At 46.5% G+C, this 22810-nt stretch overlaps 1 protein-coding gene across 5 annotated transcripts in view; it reads right to left on the bottom strand.

Moving 5' to 3' along the window:
- The window catches only part of fip1l1a (FIP1 like 1a (S. cerevisiae)), a 139521-nt gene that overhangs the window by 73315 nt on the left and 43396 nt on the right, over positions 1–22810 (bottom strand). For 3 of the 5 annotated variants that reach the window (XM_072496770.1, XM_072496767.1, XM_072496769.1), the window contains exons 6-8: positions 22672–22782; positions 22237–22367; positions 15717–15844 (exon numbers count right to left, since the gene is read on the bottom strand). In XM_072496770.1, coding sequence (XP_072352871.1) covers positions 15717–15844; positions 22237–22367; positions 22672–22782 — 370 coding nt within the window. The remainder of the gene's footprint in view (positions 1–15716; positions 15845–22236; positions 22368–22671; positions 22783–22810) is intronic. The other 2 variants (XM_072496771.1, XM_072496772.1) reach the window with 1 other exon arrangement.

Raw genomic sequence — 22810 nt, 5'->3', positions numbered from 1 at the left:
TAAGATGTAGTGTAGTTTGAAGGATTATTTCACATGAAAGCAGTTGATTGCAAGACTGTTTGACGCAAAAGAGCTGCGTCAGTAAGGCTGAACGGAGCTCTGATACTGGTGTACAACTTCAAGTAAAAAGGTGAATATTTTGTTCACAGTTTTCATTCTTAAGATGTACTGAATGCCTGAAACTTAAAACACCCACTCATGATGATGTACATGCATGTAAAAGCATGAGATTTGCACTTTACATTCATGTTTTAGATTTGTGCAAAAAAGGCATAAAGCGGATTGGTGGGCATTTTATCAGTGAAATGAAAATACTGATTTTGCTGCCAAATACTGATTTTTACTATCTGGAATACAGATTTCTGTTGGAAAAGTGGCAGCACTGGGAAGAGAATAGAAAGAAGTTGACAGTTCCATCACACTTCAGAAAAGCATGCTTCCTATCAGCAACACAAATTCTCGCGAACATTATAAATTGAATATCAAGTTGAGTAAAATATATCCATAGATTGCAATAACATTACCCAAAAGAAAAGATCACCGCAGAACTTCCAGTTGCACGATGTAGGTGAAGCATGCTTGCGTGGTAGCTCCCCCGACATTCTTGCCTTTTCTCCCTTTTATCGCGCCACAAATTGACTGTTGAGGCTGAGTAAGCAACAAACTTCTTGCAAGAATGCCAAAAAGAGAAAAGTGTTTTGGCCAAAAACTGAAACAGATACCAATGCCGATCCAGACCCAACCAAGATGCCGGCTGCCTCTCCAGCGCTCTAACATCCAACACTTATCAAAATTCTGATCACCGAGCTGAACAACTCTCGACGAAGTTCAGCTCTGGAGCCGAAAAATTCGCTGGAGCTGGCGCTGGTCCCCATCTGATCCTCCCTCGACTCCACTTGCCTAGCCATCACGGATATGTAGATGACCCTCTCTGATCACAGCGACAGGATTAATGTACTCGAGCCTGAGCTGGCTGCGGTAAGTCAAGAGAAAATGGCGTTGCGAAATAGAATTGATGACCTGGACAACTGGTTCAGATGGCAGAACCTACGAACTGTGGGGTTACCAGAAGGGTCTGAAGGCCCCACCACTACTCAGTTTATATCCAAACTTTAAACTGGATCAGGCCCACTGTACCCTTCGACAGAAACCTCGCCCAAGTGACTCCCCACGAGCCATCATTGCCCAGTTCCACAGCTACAAAGACAAAGAATTGGTCTTTTGATGGGCAAGAGAACTCCGTGACTTCAGCTACCGGGGCCACCCTATTCAGATACATCAAGAGCTGAACATGGACCTCGCTAAGCGGAGAGCTGCATTTAACAGCATCAATTCCATGCTGTACAAAATGGAATTGGCTTTGGGATGATCTAATCTGCCGGTCTTTGAATCACTTTCAACGGAAAAGACTGTTTTTGACGCATCAAGTGAGGTAGACTCCTTCCTACAGAGGCATAAACGTGACTCTTGAAAGATTGTTCAACTGGTGTTATGTTTGTTTCTGGGTATCTTATCCTATCTCTTTTTTTCTTTAATACCCGTGTCGGCCACTTAATATGCTCGAATCAAGGGCATACTCAGATGATTGTTTTATACAATTGCACCCACCACGCAGTTAGAATGAGCAACCATCGAATGGCGTATTAAGTAGGGCCTTTTTTTATTTCTTCATTGGGGCAATACCGTATCAACAAGGTTGATTAGTTAACGGATGTCGTACAAGGCAAAATGCCTGCTGTTTCCCCTATTTTTGTTGACGGGCTTAAATTTGAATCATGTGTTTTAGTTACAAGTTTATCATCTTACTGTTGAGTTTTTGTTCCAGCAGTTTGGAAGTGATGTTGACAGTAATCAGTATTCTCTTTACATTTGACCAGTCTCATGATGCCATAGACCCTCAGGGCTTTGATTCCTTACCTCTCCACTTGTTCATTCTCTTGTAAAATCTTCCATAGTCATGATCAGTATCAGCGTTCATGGCAGTATGGAGCCCCGATTAGAAGTTAGGGGGTTAAATGGCCCAGTAAACCCCTCCAGGGTGTTCGCACATCTCAAAACCCTCAATGTAGACGCGGCATTCCTTCAAGAAATGTATCTTTGTATTCAAGATCACACCAGACTACGCAAAGCATGGATTGGCCGGATTTTCAAGTCCAGGGGAATGGCGATTCTGATAAAACAAGATGGTCTAATTTTCCCCCTCAAATGTAATCTCAGACCCTGATGGACGGTACACAATAGTAAATGACATACTTCTTCAAACCTCTGTAGCCTGTTGATGTTTATGTTCCCACCTGGGATGGCACGAAATTTAGCACTTAGCTTCTATCCTCCCTTCCCAGTTTGGACACCCATCATCTTATCTTCGGAGGGGACTTGAACTGGTCTTGGACCCAAAGTTAGATCGTACAAGACCCTTGCCCCTTCTGATGTTTCCACGGCTCCCTCTTCGTTCATGACTCAAGTGGGATGCATGGTCCCTTGGCGTTTCCTAAATCCAGGCACAAGAGACTTCTCCTATAATTCCCGTGTCCATCACACTAATTCATGTATTGACTATTATTTCCGAGACAAAGCTCTTCTCCCCGCAGTAGGAGTCGCTGAATGTTCGGTCATTGTTATATCAGATCACGCACCCCATTCCCTAGACTTGGGTTCTTACACCCAAGGCTAATGGAGGTTCAATACAGCCCTATTATTTAACAGGAAATTTTGCAAGTCTATATCCATCACAGACAGCTGAATTATAAACAAATAAGTTGGATGCCACCACCCCTTCAATATTGTGGGAGACCCTTAAGGCAGTCCTTCGAGGAAACAATCTCCCATAATGCATATCTCATCAAACAGAAAATTGAATTAGTGGATTCAAGTTTAGAAATAGATTGGCAATATTCCATTGCTCCCCCGCTCCACTCTCAATTTATTCTCAACCAATAACGTGGTGCGCATGTTACAACGGTCAACGGAGACTTTTCCTGAACACTGGGACAGAGCATGTCATCGACTGGCAAATCTACTCAGGTGCCAGTCTGCTTCCAAATTTATTTCCCAGATACACGACTCCTCCCGTTTAAAAAAAAAAATATATATATATATTTATTCAAGTTTTTAACACAATTTTCCCCCCTTACAAACAATAAACCCCCCCCCCCCGTAACAAAAAAAAGAAACGAGAAATTGCGCGGAGCAAGATATATACAAAGCAAAATAGTATATTTACACAGCTTTGTACACTGGCTGTCTCCCGTACGTGCCAGTTTCCCCAACTCTTCATGTTATCTCTTGCTCATCCACCCCCCCCAGGCAGCCCCCCCCCCCGCCCCAAGACTTCCCCCCCCCTAAGGTTGCTGCCGCTGCTGACCGACCTTCCTCCAACACTCCGTGAGATAGTCTAGGAACGGTTGCCACCGCCTGTAGAACCCCTGCGCAGACCCTCTCCAGGCGAACTTAATCCTCTCCAACTTTATGAACCCAGCCATATCGTTTATCCAGGCCTCCACGCTGGGGGGCTTCGCCTCCTTCCACATTAGCAAGATCCTTCGCCGGGCTACTAGGGACGCAAAGGCCAGAATGCCGGCCTCTTTCGCCTCCTGCACTCCCGGTTCGTCCACTACTCCGAATATTGCTAGCCCCCAGCTTGGCTTGACCCGGACTTTCACCACCTGAGATATTGCTCCCGCCACTCTCCTCCAGAACCCCTCCAGTGCCGGGCATGACCAAAACATATGGACATGGTTCGCCGGGCTCCCTAAGCACCTTCCACATCTGTCCTCTACCCCAAAGAACCTGCTCAACGTCGCCCCCGTCAGGTGAGCTCTGTGAACCACCTTAAATTGTATCAGGCTGAGCCTGGCACACGAGGAGGAGGAATTAACCCTACCTAGGGCATCCGCCCACAGACCTTCCTCGATCTCCTCCCCCAGCTCCTCCTCCCATTTACCCTTCAACTCTTCTACCAGCGCTTCCCCTTTTTCTTTCATCTCCTGGTGTATTTCCGACACCTTACCCTCCCCAACCCATGCGCCCGAGATCACCCGGTCTTGAATTTCTTGTGCCGGGAGCAATGGGAATTCCCTCACCTGTCGCCTTACAAAAGCCCTCATCTGCATATATCTAAAGGCATTTCCCGGGGGTAACTCAAACTTCTCCTCCAGTGCCCCTAGGCTCGCAAACGTTCCGTCAATGAACAGGTCCCCCATTCTTCTGATCCCCGCCCGATGCCAGCTCTGGAACCCCCCGTCCATCTTCCCCGGGATAAACCGATGGTTACCCCTGATCGAGGGCCACACCGATGTTCCCATTGCACCCCTGTGCCGTCTCCACTGGCCCCAGATCCTTAGCGTTGCCGCCACCACCGGGCTCGTGGTATACTTTGTCGGCGAGAGCGGCAGCGGTGCCGTCACCAACGCCCCCAGACTCGTTCCTTTGCAGGATGCCATCTCCATCCTCTTCCATGCCACCCCCTCTCCCTCCATAACCCACTTGCGGATCATCGACACGTTTGCTGCCCAGTAGTAGCTCCCCAGGTTTGGCAGCGCCAACCCTCCTCGGTCCCTACTGCGTTCCAGAAACCCTCTTCTAACCCTCGGGGTCTTATTCGCCCACACAAACCCCATAATACTCCTGCCTACTCTCTTAAAAAAGGCCTTAGTGATCACGATGGGAAGGCACTGAAACACAAACAAAAACCTTGGAAGGACGACCATTTTGACCAATTGCACTCTACCCGCCAGCGAGAGCGGTAGCATGTCCCATCTTTTAAAATCCTCCTCCATTTGCTCCACCAACCTCGTCAGATTCAGTTTATATAGGGCCCCCCAGCTCCTGGCTATCTGGATCCCCAGATACCGAAAGCTCCCCTCCGCCCTCCTCAGCGGTCGGTTCCCTATCCCTCTTTCTTGGTCCCCCACCTGTAATACAAAGAGTTCACTCTTCCCTACATTGAGCTTATAGCCCGAAAACTCCCCAAACTCCCTTAAGAGTCTGCATGACCTCCACCATCCCCTCCATTGGATCCGCCACGTACAGCAACAGGTCATCCGCATATAGCGACACCCGAAGCTCTTCTCCCCCTCGGACCACCCCCCTCCATTTGTTAGACTCCCTCAATGACATGGCCAATGGTTCGATCGCCAATGCGAACAACAGGGGGGACAGGGGGCAGCCGAAAGTACTCCGACCTCCGCCGGTTCGTCACTACACTCGCCACCGGGGCTCTGTAAAGGAGCTTAACCCAACTGATAAACCCTCCCCCGACCCAAACCTACGCAGCACCTCCCAGAGGTATTCCCACTCTACTCGGTCAAAGACCTTCTCCGCGTCCATAGCTGCCACTATCTCCACTTCTCCCTCCACCGATGGCATCATTATCACGTTTAAGAGCCGCCGCACATTGGTGTTTAGCTGCCTACCCTTTACAAATCCTGTCTGGTCCTCATGAATCACCCCCGGGACACAGTCCTCGATCCTCGTGGCCAGCACTTTTGCCAACGACTTTGCATCCACATTAAGAAGCGAGATCGGCCTGTACGATCCACATCACAGTGGGTCCTTGTCCCGCTTTAGTATCAACGAAATTGTCGCTTCTGACAGGGTCCCCTCCTCTCTTGCCTCGTTAAAGGTCCTCACTAATAGCGGGGCCAACAGGTCTACGTACTTCCTGTAGAACTCCACCGGGAACCCGTCTGGCCCCGGGGCCTTCCCCGCCTGCATGCTCCCCAAACCCTTGCTCAGCTCCTCCAACCCAATTGGTGCCCCCAGACCAGTCACTTCGTGCTCCTCCACCCTCGGGAATTTCAGCTGGTCTAGGAATCGTCTCAAACCCTCTTCCCTCGCTGGGGGCTGGGATCTGTACAGCTCTTCATAGAAGGCCTTAAATACCTCGTTTATTTTCGTCGCACTCCGAACCGTGGCTTCCCTTCCATCTTTGACTCCCCCTATTTCCCTCGCTGCCATCCTTTTACGGAGCTGGTGTGCCAGCATCCGACTAGCCTTTTGCCCATACTCATAGGTCGCCCCCTGCGCTTTCCACCACTGTGTCTCCGCCTTCCCTGTGGTCAACAGGTCAAACTCCGTCTGGAGCCATCGTCTTTTTTCAAGTAATCTTTCCTCCGGGGCCTCTGCGTATCTCCTGTCCACTCTCAAAATCTCCCCCGCTAACCTCTCCCTTTCCATGCCCTCTGTCTTCTCCCTGTGAGCCCTAATGGAGATTAGCTCTCCCCTGACCACCGCCTTCAGCGCCTCCCATACCACCCCTACTCGCACCTCCCCGTTGTCGTTGGTCTCCAGGTACCTTTCGATACACCCCCTCACCTTCCCACACACCCCCTCGTCCACCAGCAGTCCCACATCCAGCCGCCACAGTGGGCGTTGGTCCCTCTCCTCTCCCAGCTCCAGTTCCACCCAGTGCGGGGCATGGTCCGAAACGGCTATGGCCAAATACTCCGTCCCCTCCACCCTCGGGATGAGCGCCCTGCCCAGAACAAAAAAATCTATCCGGGAGTAGGCTTTGTGTACATGGGAAAAGAAAGAAAATTCCCTGGCCTGCGGCCTTGCAAACCGCCATGGGTCCACTCCCCCCATCTGATCCATAAACCCCCTAAGTACATTGGCCGCCACCGGCCTCTTTCCAGTCCTTGATTTGGAGCAGTCCAGTGCTAGGTCCAACACTGTATTGAAGTCCCCTCCCATTATCAAGCGTCCTTTCTCCAGGTCCGGAATGTGCCCCAACATGCGCTTCATGAATCCTGCATCATGCCAGTTCGGGGCGTACACGTTTACCAACACCACCCACGTCCCCTGCAGCCTACCGCTCACCATTACATATCGCCCTCCATTGTCCACCTCAATAGTCTTGGCCTCAAATGACACCCGCTTTCCCACTAATATTGCCACCCCTCTATTCTTCGCGTCCAGTCCCGAGTGGAATACCTGTCCTACCCATCCCTTTCTTAACCTGACCTGGTCCGCCACCTTCAGGTGAGTCTCTTGGAGCATGACCACGTCCACCTTCAGTCCCTTTAAGTGCGCGAACACTCGGGCCCTCTTCACCGGCCCATTCAGCCCCCTCACGTTCCACGTTATCAGCCGGATTGGAGGGGCTCTCAACCGCCCCCCTGCCGACTAGCCATCTCCTTTTCTGGGCCAGTCCCGTGTCCATGTCTCCCTCACCCTCCAGTCCCCCAGACGGGGGACCCCCGTCCCGACCACCTCTTCTATATCCCAACTCTTTGCTTTTACACTGAATGAGTACATTTTTTTTAGGTTCCCTTCACTTGTAGTGCAACAGCAGGGTGGTGGGTAGATGGTTTGAATGGAGGTGGTGAGTATGGCTGTATAAGTCCTCATTATGGGTGAGGAAAGTCCTCATTTGAACTATTAGTGTCTTTTTGTACTTCTGTTATTTTTGATGATGGAAACCTTGCTTGTTCCCTATGTCAATGTACTATTTATTAAATGTATTTTTATTCCAATTTTTAACATTTTAATGTTTAAAAACAATATTACAAAGTAAAACCAACACAAAGCCCCAAATCTGCCCTCCTGCCGCCAAACCCTAACCAACCTCCTCACCTTGCCCCGCCCCCTCCCCTCCCGCCGTGCAGTTGATGGGAACCAGCTCATTGAAATGTAGTATAAACCAAACCCTATATTGTATGGAACCCTTCACTCACCTCCCCCCCCCCCCCCTCCAGGGCAAATTTCACCTTTTCCAAGTGCAAGAATTCCATTAAATACTCCAGCCACGCTGAGGTACCGGGAAGAGAAACTTATCTCCACCACCCCAACAGGACCTGCCTGCAAGCGATCAACAAGGCAAAGGCTAAAACATCTGCATCTCTGTCAAGACTGAATCTCGAATATGGCCCCCAGGGGACAGGGCTGTAAATCCACAAGCAAGATTGCCAACATGGTGCTGAAGAACGACATTCAAAATTTCTCCAACTTCGGGCAGGACCAGAACTTACCAGGGGTAAGCCATGGGGTACAGGTCTCTGGCACAGAGTCTGCCCCTGTTGCTCAGAAGGGAAGGGGGGACAGGAGTGGAGCATTAGTCATTGGAGGCTCCATAGTTAGGGGGATAGATCGTGTTTTCGGGATCCTTAAGTGGGAGGGGAAGCAGCCCCAAGTCGTGGTCCACATAGGTACCAACGACATAGGGAGGGGTAGGGATGTAAGGCAGGAATTCAGGGAGCTAGGGTGGAAACTTAGATCTCGGACAAACAGTTATTATCTCTGGGTTGTTACCCGTGCCACGTGCTAGCGAGACGAGGAATAGGGAGAGAGAGGAGTTGAACACGTGGCTACAGGGAGGGTTTCAGATTTCTGGATAATTGGGGCTCATTCTGGGGTCGGTGGGACCTCTTAAAACGGGATGGTCTACACCTGGACCAGAGGGGTACCAATATCCTGGGGGGGGAAATTTGCGAATGTTCTTCGGGAGGGTTTAAACTAGTTCAGCAGGGGATTGGGAACCTGAATTGTAGCTCCAGTATACAGGAGGTTGAGAGTAGTGAGGTCATGAGTAAGGTTTCAAAGTTGCAGGAGTGTATCGGCAGACAGGAAGGTGGTTTAAAGTGTGTCTTCTTCAATGCCAGGAGCATCCGGAATAAGGTGGGTGAACTTGGGGCATAGGTTGGTACCTGGGACTTCGATGTTGTGGCCATTTCGGAGACATGGATAGAGCAGGGACAGGAATGGTTATTGCAGGTGCCGGGGTTTAGATATTTCAGTGAGCTCAGGGAAGGTGGTAAAAGAGGGGGAGGGGTGGCATTGTTAGTCAAGGACAGAATTACGGTGGCAGAAAGGACGTTTGATGAGGACTCGTCTACTGAGGTAGTATGGGCTGAGCTTAGGAACAGGAAACGAGAGGTCACCCTGTTAGGGGTTTTCTATAGGCCTCCGAAAATTTCCAGAGATGTAGAGGAAAGGATTGCAAAAATGATTCTGGATAGGAGCGAAAGCAACAGGGTAGTTGTTATGGGGGACTTTAACTTTCCAAATATTGACTGCAAACGCTATAGTTCGAGTACTTTAGATGGGTCCGTTTTTGTCCAATGTGTGCAGGAGGGTTTCCTGACACAGTATGTAGATAGGCCAACGAGAGGCAAGGTCATATTGGATTTGGTACTGGGTAATGAACCAGGACAGGTGTAAGATTTGGAGGTAGGTGAGCACTTTGGTGATAGTGACCACAATTCGATTACGTTTACTTCAGTGATGGAAAGGGATAGGTACATACCGCAGGGTAAGAGTTGTATCTGGGGGAAAGGCAATTATGATGTGATGAGGCAAGACTTCGGGTGCATCGGTTGGAGCTTGTTCAAGGAATAGCTACTGCGTGTCCTTGATAAGTGTGTACCTGTCAGGCAGGGAGAACGTGGTCGAGCGAGGGAACCATGGTTTACTAAAGCAGTCAAAACACTTGTCAAGAGGAAGGAGGCTTATGTAAAGATGAGACATGAAGGTTCAGTTAGGGCACTCGAGAGTTACAAGTTAGCTAGGGAGGACCTAAAGAGAGAGCTAAGAAGAGCCAGGAGGGGACATGAGAAGTCTTTGGCAGGTAGGATCAAGGATAACCCTGAAGCTTTCTATAGATATGTCAGGAATAAAAGAATGACTAGGGTAAGAGTAGGACCAGTCAAGGACAGTAGTGGGAAGTTGTGCGTGGAGTCCGAGGAGATAGGAGAGGTGCTAAATGAATATTTTTCGTCAGCATTCACACAGGAAAAAGACAATGTTGTCGAGGAGAATACTGAGATTCAGGCTACTAGACAAGAAGGGCTTGAGGTTCATAAGGAGGAGGTGTTAGCAATTCTGGAAAGTGTGAAAATAGATAAGTCCCCTGGGCCGGAAGGGATTTATCCTAGGATTTTCTGGGAAGCTAGGGAGGAGATTGCTGAGCCTTTGGCTTTGATCTTTAAGTCATCTTTGTCTACAGGAATAGTGCCAGAAGACTGGAGAATAGCAAATGTTGTCCCCTTGTTCAAGAAGGGGAGTAGAGACAACCCCGGTAACTATAGACCAGTGAGCCTTACTTCTGTCGTGGGCAAAGTCTTGGAAAGGTTTAGAAGAGATAGGATGTATAATCATCTGGAAAGGAATAATTTGATTAGAGATAGTCAACACGGTTTTGTGAAGGGTAGGTCGTGCCTCACGAACCTTATTGAGTTCTTTGAGAAGGTGACCAAACAGGTGGATGAGGGTAAAGCAGTTGATGTGGTGTATATGGATTTCAGTAAAGCGTTTGATAAGGTTCCACACGGTAGGCTACTGCAGAAAATACGGAGCCATGGGATTCAGGGTGATTTAGCAGTTTGGATCAGAAATTGGCTAGCTGGAAGAAGACAAAGGGTGATGGTTGATGGGAAATGTTCAGACTTCGGTCCAATTACTAGTGGTGTACCACAAGGATCTGTTTTGGGACCACTGCTGTTTGTCATTTTTATAAATGACCTGGAGGAGGGCGTAGAAGGATGGGTGAGTAAATTTGCAGATGACACTAAAGTCGGTGGAGTTGTGGACAGTGCGGAAGGATGTTACAAGTTACAGAGAGACATAGATAAGCTGCAGCGCTGGGCTGAGAGGTGGCAAATGGAGTTTAATGCAGAAAAGTGTGAGGTGATTCATTTTGGAAGGAATAACAGGAAGACAGAGTACTGGGCTAATGGTAAGATTCTTGGCAGTGTGGATGAGCAGAGAGATCTCGGTGTCCATGTACATAGATCCCTGAAAGTTGCCACCCAGGTTGAGAGGGTTGTTAAGAAGGCGTACGGTGTGTTAGCTTTTATTAGTAGAGGGATTGAGTTTTGGAGCCATGAGGTCATGTTGCAGCCGTACAAAACTCTGGTGCGGCCGCATTTGGAGTATAACGTGCAATTCTGGTCGCCGCATTATAGGAAGGATGTGGAAGCATTGGAAAGGGTGCAGAGGAGATTTACCAGAATGTTGCCTGGTATGGAGGCAAGATCTTATGAGGGAAGGCTGAGGGACTTGAGGCTGTTTTCGTCAGAGAGAAGAAGGTTAAGAAGTGACTTAATTGAGGCATACAAGATGATCAGAGGATTAGATAGGGTGGACAGTGAGAGCTCTTTTCCTCGGATGGTGATGTCTAGCACGAGGGGACATAGCTTTAAATTGAGGGGAGATAGATATAGGACAGATGTCAGAGGTAGGTTCTTTCCTCAGAGAGTAGTAAGGGCGTGGAATGCCCTGCCTGTAACAGTAGTGGACTCGCCAACACTAAGGGCATTCAAATGGTCATTGGATAGACATATGGACAATAAGGGGATAGTGTAGATGGGCTTTAGAGTGGTTTCACAGGTCGGCGCAACATTGAGGGCCGAAGGGCCTGTACTGCGCTGTTATGTTCTATGTTCTATAACCTCACGACCGACCTCTCGGATATTAATCTGACTTTCGCTTCCTTTTATCGTAACTACCAAATCTGATCCTCCTTCGGATGTCTTGACAATGGTTAACTTTCCAAATAATTTAGACATCCCGTCTGTAGACGTGTACAGGAGTAGAGGATTAGACGACCATTGGCGCCTGGACGAGATAAAAATTGTATTTGGTTGATGCAGAGCGGTAAAGCTTCAGGTCCCGATGACTTCCCTATTTATTTTTACAAAAGGCTCTCCACTCAACCTGCGCCCTTTAGATGTGTTCAACGACTTGTTATCTCATGGATCCCTACCCCCTACATTAACTCAATTGGCGTTACGGTGGCACAGTGATTAGCTCCCTCACAGCACCAGAAACCCGGGTTCCGACCTCGGGTAACTGCGTGGAATTTGCACGTTGTAGGCACTTAAAATGGCCAACTCCCGATTCAAAATGGCGAACGGCAAAGGCTGATGGGAAAGTCAGCCAACAAGACAAAAACCAGCAGCTGCAGGTTGACTGTGTATTTACCTCTGGAAAGGCCAGACAATATCGATACCAGCAACCATCAGCATAACAAAACAACAGCCATCTGCATACTAATGAGCAATCCCCGGGAACAATAAGCAACATTTAGACACACAAAGCAAAACCAGACTCTTCGGCGCCAGCAGGAGCCTACACAAAAGGAGGTGAACGACCACCTCAAGACCGCCCATCGATCAGGGAACTGCTCCAGCATTGGAGAAAATCGAACCAAGCGATTGGGACAAAGTCCAATCACTTGGGACCAGGTACAGGGTCCGCCCCGAAAGGCTGGAAGCCCCTGGGGACTATAAGAATTGAGCCCCAAGTTCAAGTCGCTCTCTTCACTCTTCAGCAGCTGGTCGAAACTGTAAGTCTTACTTCAACGCTTGCTATGAGATAGGCGCTCCTAGCTATCAATCTGTACCAACTTCGTATCCCGCAGGCTCAGAACTCGAACGAAAGGCCATTTGTTTCCCTGAACTGGTGGGCCAGTTCCAAGTTAAGTATAGGCCTGTTAGTTGTAGAAGTACCTTAAACGTAGAATCTGTGCATGAGTAGTGATTACGGTGTATAATAAATGTGCTTTGATTTAAATCTTACTAATCGGTGTATTGGATTATTGATCATTACTCGGACTTGAACCACGTGACGGTATCATAAAGATACCTGGCGACTCAAGAGCAAAGGTAATAAAACAGAGCAATTAAACTAAGGCAAAGTTAGCAACAACGTTCTTCCTGTGTTTGCATGGACTTCTTCCCACAGCCCAAAGATGTGTAGGTTATGTGGATTGGCTATGCAAAATAATAGATCGGGTTACAGGGATAGGGTGGGGGATTGGGCAGAGGTCGGGTGCTCTTTCAAAAGGTCGGTGCAGACTCGATGGGTTGAATGGCCTCCTTCTGCACTTCCATGATTAAAGCCTCTATCTCACTTAGTCTAAAAAGTGCGACTCTCATCGACCTATCGCCTAAATGTAGATGTAAAGTTACTAGCTAAGGTGTTGGCGTATCGTTTGGAGCCATGTCTCCCTAACAATCTCGGAGGACCAAACTGGCTTCATAAAGGGTCTCCAATTATCTGCAAACGTAACCAGTCACCTCAACATCATACTTTCCACAGCTGCCTCGACTGCCAGAGGTGGTCGGCTCTCTGAATGCAGAGAAGGCTTTCGACCGAGTGGAATGGGATTATTTGTTTACAATCATGGGTAGATTTGGGTTTGGCCAAAGATTTATCTGATGGATCTGCCTCCTATACACCTCCCCACCGTAAGTATGTACACTACCTCCCTTCATTGGGTACTTATCCCAAACCCGTCAGGGATGCTCCCTGTCCCTATTGCACTTAGCTTTAGAAATACTACCCCTATCAATAGCCCTGAAGACGTCCACGCTTAAGGGCATCCACCAAGCTGGTGTGGAACATTGTGTATCCTTGTATACTGGTGACCTCCTTTTATACATTACAAATCCGGTTTCTTGTGTCGACAACATAATGAAAATTCTCAGCACAGTTGGCTCTTTTTCCGGCTAAAAACTGAACATTAACAAAAGCGAATGTTTTCTAATCAACTCCAGCATCAAACAAATCCCCCAGGTGCTCTGCCATTCCGTATATCTGGTGCCAGCGTTCATTACGTAGGCAACAACATGCCTCTCTGACGCTGCATAAAATAAGTTACTCGAGCCTGATTGCCATGGTTAAAGTGGATTTGCACCACTGGGATTGTTTACCGCTGTCCGTAGCTGGTAGAATTCATTCCATAAAAATGAACATTTTTTGTTTCTTTTCCAAAGCCTCCCCATCTTCCTACCAAAGTAATTTTTTGCCAGGGTTAACAAGCCAATATCCTTGTTCTTCTGGGTGGGCAGATCCCAGAAAGCCCACAGAGCTTTACTTCGGAGGGAGAGATGAGTCAGTGGTCTACCTCTTCCTAATTTGCATTATTATTGGGCAGCGAATATTCAAAGAATCCTGACATGGTGACAAGACCCAAGCCTGAACTGGCGCCTTATGGAGGCAAATTCCTGTTGCTCATCTTCTCTTCCTGTCTTGGGTCTGTGCTCCACGTCCCTTCTCCCTCTCAAAATTCACATTAAACCCCATTGTGATATCCACTTTAAGAATATGGAAACAATTTTCTTAATACTTTAAGCTTTCTGTTCCTTCCCTACTGGACCCTATTTGCATTTGCACTTACCACTTCCTTTTTACCCTCCATGCTCGTCTCGGCACTTGCCTTGTGGAGGGAGCAGGGATTTGCACGTTTTGCCGACCTGTTTGCAGATGAAACTTTGCCAGTTTCAGCGAGCTCACAGTTAATTTACTTAAAACTAGGGGCAAAGTGGTTAGCACTGGGACTGCAGCGCTGAGAACCCGGGTTCGAATCCCGGCCCTGGGTCACTGTCTGTCTGGGGTTTGCACATTCTCCCCATGCCCCCATCCCCCATACAGACAACACATGCTCTCTCACTCTCGCTGACCACACCCATATGTTCTGGTCCTGCCAAAAGCTGTCAACTTCTGGTCATTTTACAACACGTTTTCCAATATTCTGGACAATGACCTACAGCCCTGTCCTCCCAACAGCCATATTTGGAACCTTACCCTCACTGACCAGCCTTACAGCCTTAAGCAGACATTATTCCATTTGCTTCATTAATAGTTCGCAGGAGAGTTTTATTAACCTGGAAATCACTTCCAAGTCACCCAGTTCTCTATCGCGGTCAGAAGACTTGATGTCCTTTTTATAGCTGGAGAAGATTAAATCGGTCATGAGGGGTTTAACCGAGAAATTGTTTTATAGATGGAAACTGCTTATCTCTTGCTTCAAATAATTGATTGCTGTTGACTTTTAATTTTACTGTTTTCGTTTGTATAATTTTGCGTTGTACATTGGGGGTGGGGGTAGAAAAAGAGAGCTGAATTTATGACTGCATTGTTCTCGGTTTCCCTGCTCCATTCGAAAGTAAATAAAAAGATGTTTAAGGGCAGCACGGTGGCACAGTGGGTTAGCCCTGCTGTCTCACGGCGCCGAGGTCCCAAGTTCGATCCCAGCCCTGGGTCACTGTCAATGTGGAGTTTGCACATTCTCCCCGTGTCTGCGTGGGTTTCACCCCCACAACCCAAAGATGTGCAGGCTAGGTGGATTGGCCACGCTAAATTGCCCCTTAATTGGAAAAAATGAATTGGATACTCTTAAATTTATTGGGGGAAAAAATGATGTTTCAATAAAAAGATCACTACCTTGCAAGTTGAATAGAAATGAGAACACAGTGCTCAATCAAGAAACAGCTGAAAGATATCCAGTGTTTGTTTCTCAAATCAACGAATTAAAAAAAAAAAACTAGCACAGATGGGCCATGAAAGAGAACATTAGGAAACAAAATTCAGGGATGCTTCTCTGTAACAGTCACCCCTTGGGGAATTTACTGTCTATGCAAATGATGAGATCCAAGTAGCCCAAGATATTGGACCTCAGATATCATTGTGATATTGACAGCACTGTGAAAGGAAGGGAGACTCAGGATTTTGACCCAGCAACAGTGAAGAACCAGATATATATATCCAAGTCATGGGTGTCCGATATTCTAAATTCACCACCTTAATTACAATAGCTCTTAATTTTAACCAGGTATTTCACCATGGCACACATAGCACAAAATGTTTTTCTGGACATATTGCAATTTTTAAAGCACATTTTATGGGCAAAATGCCAACATTTCACATCTACTATGCTTTATTAAAACATAAGCAATAACGACTAGAAGAAGGTAGAAAACTTCCACTGGACCTGCCTTTGTCTAAATTCTGACCTGTTGGGTGGAGGTCCTGCTCTGAAACGATTTGGAGGGGAAGGGAAGTCCATCTTAGGGGGTGGTATCTCTGGTTCTTTCTCAGAGTTCCCAGTTCTACCTTGTTGTACCTGAAAAAATTAAAATAATAGGGCATAATTTTAAGTATGATACTGATCACATAGAGCAAGCATTGGAGAGAATGGAGCAAGAGTATACCAAGCGGTATGCAAAGAATAAATGAGCAGTCAAATGTTTGGCAGTTAATGTTTATTTTGGCAATTGTCTTCAGAGAAAGACAAAACAGAATATTATATGCCAGAGATAATCAGCTTTGGAGGAACAAAGGGATTTAGGTGCCTGTACTCGCAAATCACTGAAAGCTATTATGCAAGCACAAAAATAAATTTGAAAGGCTAATCAAATATTGGCCTCCAACTAAAATGAGGAATTGATGTTTAAAATCAAACTACTGCAGATGCTGGAAATCTGAACTAAAGATGGAAACTGCTGGCAAAATGCAGCAGGTCTGGCAGCATCTCAGAGAGAGAAACAGATTTAGTGTTTCGAGTCCACATGTCTCTTCTGAAGAGGAGCCCTATTGGACTCACACCAACTCGAAACAGATACTGCCAGTACTGCTGAGGTTTTGCCAGCATTTCCAGTTTTTATTTTATACTATTAATTGAGGAATTGATGCTTCAGTTGTAAAATGTCTCTATCAGGTCCCAATTAGATAAGTACATTCAATTCTGGGCACTGAACATGAGGAAAGTTGTGTTAATCTTGGAGGGGTACAGTACAGATAGGAAGGGTCAAAACAATTTCCTTTGGTGCAGAGTCCAAAACTTATAAAATAGGTGCAGGAATAAGCCAATCCAACCCTAGAGTCTGCTCTGCCATTCCACAAGGTTCAAACTGATCTGCCTTAGTTACATCTTTCTGCGCTATTTATATATCCTGTGATTCCCTTTGTATCCAAAAATTTATCAATCTCAATCTGGAGTATACTCAACATTATATTCTTGAGAATTTTGATGATTCACAATCTTTTGAGTGGAGAAAAAAAAAATGAATTGCAATCCTAAATAGTAGACCCCTTCTAGAATCCTCATCCAGGGAAACATCCCCCCAGTACCTACCCTGTCAAGTTCCTTAAAAATGTTATATCTTTTAATGGGATCACCTCTCATTCTTCTGAACTCGAGTGAATATAAGCCTGGTCTATCCAAACTCTCCTCCAAAGGACAATCACCTCACCCCAGGAACTTTCATTGCACGGCTATCTTTGGTAAGGATGTGACACCAGTTGTGGTCTCACCAAGGTTCTAGAACACATGATATCAGAAGTTTTTTAATAAGGGCAAACATACCTGCATGTCAACTTCCTGTGACTTGTGTACAAGGATACTCAGAATACCAATTGGCCTCTTAAAAAAAATTCTGCTTTTCCAATTATCCTACCAAAGCTTCGCATTTCTATGCATTACAATCCATATGCCACATTCTTGCCCATTCACGTAATCTGACTAAATCCATTTTCAGTCCGAGTCCTCCTCACAGCTTACTTTTCAACATAGGTTTGTAACTTAACAAACTTGGGTACATTACACTCAGTTCCCTCATCTAAGTCATTGATATGAGTTGTAAATAGATTAGGTTCAAGCATTGATCCTTGCTAATCCAACTAGTTACAACCAGACAATCCAAAGACTCTTTTTTTCCAGTTTCTTGTTTCTTAACCTATCCTCAACCCATGTTAATATATTGCCCCGAATCCCAAGAACCCTTACTATGGCAAGGTGCCGCATAGGAGACTGTTAAATAAGTTAAGAGCCCATGGTGTTAAGGGTAAGATCCTGGCATTGATAGAGGATTGGCTGATTGGCAGAAGGCAGAGAGTGGGGATAAAGAAGTCTTTTTCAGGATGGCAGCCGGTGACTAGCAGTGTGCTTCAAGGGTCTGTGCTGGGACCACAACTTTTCACAAGATACATTAATGATCTGGAAGGAGTACCAGGAAGGCGGTGCGCCAACTGAGACGAGCAAGGAGTGCAGTTTACAAACATGGAGATAAGGTGTATGTTAGCAGATCAGCTCCAGAGGGAGGCAGCAGTAAGGGAAATTGTTCAGGTGAGGGAAAGGGCAGGGAAATTGGTGGTGGCTCCGGATCTGATTAACAAGGTTTTTGAGGAATTTTATGAGAGGTTGTACAGGTCAGAGCCACCTGGGGGAGACCATGAGATGCAGGAATTTCTAGATGGGTTGGAGTGCCTGAGGTTAGGGGAGGGGGACAAGGCTACATTAGAAGGAGCGATAGTGGAGCAGGAGATAAAGGATGCGATTGGGAGGCTGCAGTCACTGAAGGTGGCAGGGCCGGATGGTTTTCCAGTGGAATATTATAAAAAATTCAAGGATAAGCTGCCAACCCTGATGGTGGGGCTGTTTGAAGAGGCGATAGGGAAGGGGGTGTTGCCCCAAACTTTGAGGCAGGCAACGATTTCCCTGTTGCTAAAAATAGATAAGGATCCGACGGAGTGTGCGTCGTATAGGCCCATATCACTTCTGAATGTGAACGCAAAAGTATTGGCGAAGGTACCGGCGGGTAGGCTGGAGGGGTGCCTCCCGAAGGTGAAGATCAGATGGGGGTTCGAGAGAGGGAGGCAGCTTTTCAAATGTTAGAAGGGTATTGAACATTGTTATGGCACCGGCAGAGAGGAAGGAAACAGAGGTGGTTGTGGCATTGGACGCTGAGAAGGCGTTTGACCGGGTAGAATGGGGGTATTTGATGGCAGTTCTGGAGCAGTTTGGGATTGGACCAAGATTTGTCAACTGGGTAAAGCTACTATATAAGCTGAGGGCGAGTGTCCGCACAAACAACATCAGCTCGGGATACTTGTCTCTCCACCGTGGGACTAGGCAGGGATGTGATATGTCCCCCCTGCTGATTGCACTCGCGATTGAGCCGTTGGCCATCGCATTAAGAAGTTCGGGGGTATGGAAAGGAATAGTGGGAAGGGGGGGGGGGAAAAGAGAGAGAGAGAGAGAGAGAGAGAGAGAGAGAGAGAGAGAGAGAGAGAGAGAGAGAGAGAGAGAGCAAAGAGTGTCCTTATATGCTGATGACTTGCTGTTATACGTGTCGGAACAGAGTGCGTCGATAGGGGGAATATTGGAGCTGCTTCGAGTGTTTGGGTCTTTCTCGGGGTACAAACTAAATCTAGACAAGAGTGAGTATTTTGTGGTGTCTCCGCCGAGGGTGGGGGGGCTGCCATTCCGTAGGGCAGGGACTCACTTTAGGTACCTGGGGGTGCAGGTTGCCGGGGGGGGGGGGCTCCGCAGGTACAACATTTCTAGTTTGGTGAGTGAAAGCTGATCTGGCAAGGTGGGATGTTCTCCCTCTGTCACTGGCGGGTCGGGTACAAGCGGTTAAAATGAACGTGTTGTCGCGATTTCGGTTGATTTTTCAATGCCTGCCTATTTTCCTGCCAAAGGCTCTTTTCAGAGAGATTGAGGGAAGGATTACTTTGTTCTTATGGGGAGGGAAGGTGGCCAGAGTTAAAAAGGTGCTGCTACAGAGAGGAAGGCTGGCAGGGGGTTTGGGTCTTCTGAATCTGATGTATTACTACTGGGCGGCGAATGTGGAGAAGGTGCGGAGCTGGGTCAGAGGGGTTGATTCCCAGTGGGTCAGAATGGAGGAGTTTGTGCAGGGGATCGGGATTGAAAGCACTAGCAGCAGTGTTGCTCCCGATAGCCCCTCTGAAGTACTCAGGGAGTTCGGTAATAATAGCTTCATTGAGAATTTGGAGGCAGTTTCGCCAACACTTCGGGTTGGGGGCAGGGTCAAGGGAAATGCCGATTCGGGGGAACCACAGATTTGAGCCAGGGAGGTGGGATGGACATTTTCGGAAATGGGAGGAGAAGGGGATTAAGACAATAAAAGATTTGTTTCTTAGGGGTCGGTTTGCAGGATTGAAGGAGCTGGAAGCGAAGTATGGGCTGGAGCAGGGGGAAATGTTTAGACACATGGAGGTTCGAGACTTTGCCAGAAAGGAGATACAGAGCTTCCCGGTGGAGCCGGCCTCTCCACATTGCTGGAGGAGGTGCTGACGACAGGGGTACTGGAGAAGGGGGTAATGTCAGCAGTGGGTTGGGGGGGGCACTAATCACGTACATGTGTTTTGGTCCTGTCCAAAGCTAGAGGATTACTGGAAGAAGGCTTTTAGGGTAATTTCTAAAGTGGTGCACTTGAAACTGGACCGGGCGGCCCTATTTGGGGTGTTGATCGCCCGAAGGCAGATCCTGATAGGTTGGAGAGCAACCACTCCACCCTCTGCCCTGGCGTGGGGACCTGTTGGAATTCTTGACTCTTGAGAAGGTTAAGTTTGAACTGAGGGGAAGGATGGAGGGGTTCTACAATTCATGGGCATTATTCATTATGCATTTTCAAGAACTGGATAACATCGAACATTAGTTGGGGCGTGTGGGTTGGAGGGGGGCTGTGTGTTAATGGCGACCATGGGTGATCTCTAATTCCTTTTTGTCATTTGTTTGTGTGAACATGCGGGCTAATGTTTGGAGTTTGGTGGGAGGATGGGATCGTTGTTATTGATATGGGGATTGACATATTTGTTACTGATTATTGTTTATTGTTGGTGGGTGTATATTTGGGAGAAAGTGAGGAAAAGGAGAATAAAAATATATATTTTTTTAATGATCTGGAGGGAGGAACGGAAGGCAATGTTGCTAAGTTTACAGATGATACAAGTATCTGTAGAGGGACAGGTAGTATTGAGGAAGCAAGGGGGCTGCAAAAAGACTTGGACAGGAGAATGGGCAAAGAAGTGGCAGATTGAATACAATGTGGAAACGTGTGTGAGGTTATGCATTTTGGAAGGAGGAATGGAGGCATAGACTGTTTTCTAAATGTAGAAATGCTTAGGAAATCAGAAGCACAAAGGGATGAGTCGTTGTTCAAGATTCTCTTAAGGTTAACGTGCAGGTTCAGTCGGCAGTTAGGAAGACAAATGCAATGTTAGCATTCATGTCGAGAGGGCTAGAATACAAGACCGGGGATGTACTTCTGAGGTTGTATAAGGCTCTGGTCAGACCCCATTTGGAGTATTGCGAGCAGTTTTGGACCCTGTATCCAAGGAAGGATGTCCTGGCCATGGAAAGAGTCCAGAAGAGGTTCACAAGAATGATCCCTGGAATGAAGAGTTTGCCGTATGAGGAACGGTTGAGGACTCTGGGTCTGTACTCGTTGAGAGTTTAGAAGGGTGAGGGGGATCTTATTGAAACTTACAGGATACTGTGAGGCCTGGATAGAGTGGATGTGGAGAGGATGTTTCAACTTGTAGGAAAAACTAGAACCAGAGGACACGATCATAGACTAAAACAGAGAGGAGGAGGAATTTCTTCAGCCAAAGAGTGGTGAATCTGTGCCACAGAAGGTTGTGTAGGCCAAATCACAGAGTGTCTTTAAGACAGAGATAGATAGGTTCTTGATTTATAAAGTGATCAGGGGTTATGGGGAGAAGGCAGGAGAATGGAATGAGAAAAATATCAGCCATGATTGAATGGCGGAGCAGACTCAATGGGCCGAGTGGACTAATTCTGCTCCTATGTCTTATGGTCTTATTTTGTGTAATAACCTCATTATCCATCACCTTATTGAATGCTTTCTGAAAATCAAATAAATTCACTGGTTTCCCTGGCTCACCTTAGTTACAGCCTCAAAAAAGTAAGTTTGTCAAAATGATTTTCCTTTCATAAATATGTGTTGATGTAATATTGACCATATTCTAATAAGGGAGCATAACCTTAAAAATAGAGCCAAGCCGTTTAGGATGAAAAATCAGCAAATAACGTTCCACAAAGGATAGCGGAAATCTGGAAGCAAAATACTGTGCATGCTGTAAACCTTAAATAAAATCTCTGGAAATACTCAGTTGATCTGGCAGCATCTGTGGAAAGAAACAGAGCTAATGTTTTAGGTCATAATGAACAGTCAAACACTGAAATGGAATAAGCTAAGTTTCCAGCATTTCCTGTTATGGTGGAAATGTGGGATTCTTTTCCTTAAAAAACTGTGGATGCTGGATCAATTAAAACTTTCAAGACTGACATGGATAGATTTTGTTGTCAGGCAAGGGCATAAAGGGAGCAAAGACAAATAATTGAAGTGGGAGTACAAATCAGCCATGATCTGTTTGAGAGGTTGAATTATCTATTTCTCTTCATTTTTTCCCCATGTAATTCCCAGTGATCAGGAAGTTTTTAAGATGGTTCTACTAATTTTGCTTCTCCTTCATCTCACTGGCAGCAAAATTGAAATTGAGCACTTTCTTACTAAGACTTTGTAATAGCATTACCTGTCTGATAGTAGGCTTCGAATGGAGGGGATGTGGGGTAGGGAGGAGTAGTATGGTAGGAATTTCTTGAAGGTGTGGTGATCTGTATTTTAATAATTTGAGATGTGCATTGATGACTCAAGAGTTAGAAATATGATCTCAATGAATACTAACTGTAATTCGGTTTGTCGTTGAGACAAGAGGAAGGGGTTCAAGACCCATTCGCAATCGCTTCTGTTTTTCACAATAAGCTTTCCAAGTCTCCTCATTGAACCCATAATTGAAGTAATCAGAAAGGTCAGCACCTTAAATGGAGGGGAAAAACAACTGCATCAGCAAACAGAACTATAATTACAATAATTACTTAATTTCAACTGTTTTTCTCATGTGCACAGCGTTTGAGCTGCATAAACATAAAACAGTCACTATATTAAGAGTTTAATACTGGTAACTAATTTTCAGTAATTTCTTACAAATAAGGTAATTTTGAGACGTTACTATAACATTAGGTCTTAGATGACAAAACACCAAAATAAGTTTGCAATTCATGCATACAGTTAAATATTCAACTGGTGGGAAGATTCCTTTTTGTAGCAGAAAATACTATACCTGGTTTCCTCCAAGGTTTATCTTCAAAAGAATCCAAATCTATTTCTAATGTTGGGATTCCATTGATGTCCCCAGGGGCATCAAGGTCAACCCCCTTTCCAGCTTTTGTCCCTGTAAATAAAAAGTTACGGTTGACAGT

The sequence above is a fragment of the Scyliorhinus torazame genome, chromosome 3 (assembly GCF_047496885.1).
Source record: "Scyliorhinus torazame isolate Kashiwa2021f chromosome 3, sScyTor2.1, whole genome shotgun sequence".
Classification (NCBI taxonomy): Eukaryota; Metazoa; Chordata; class Chondrichthyes; order Carcharhiniformes; family Scyliorhinidae; genus Scyliorhinus; species Scyliorhinus torazame.
Note: the sequence above shows the minus strand (reverse complement) of the source record. Positions and strands in the feature narration are given on the sequence as shown.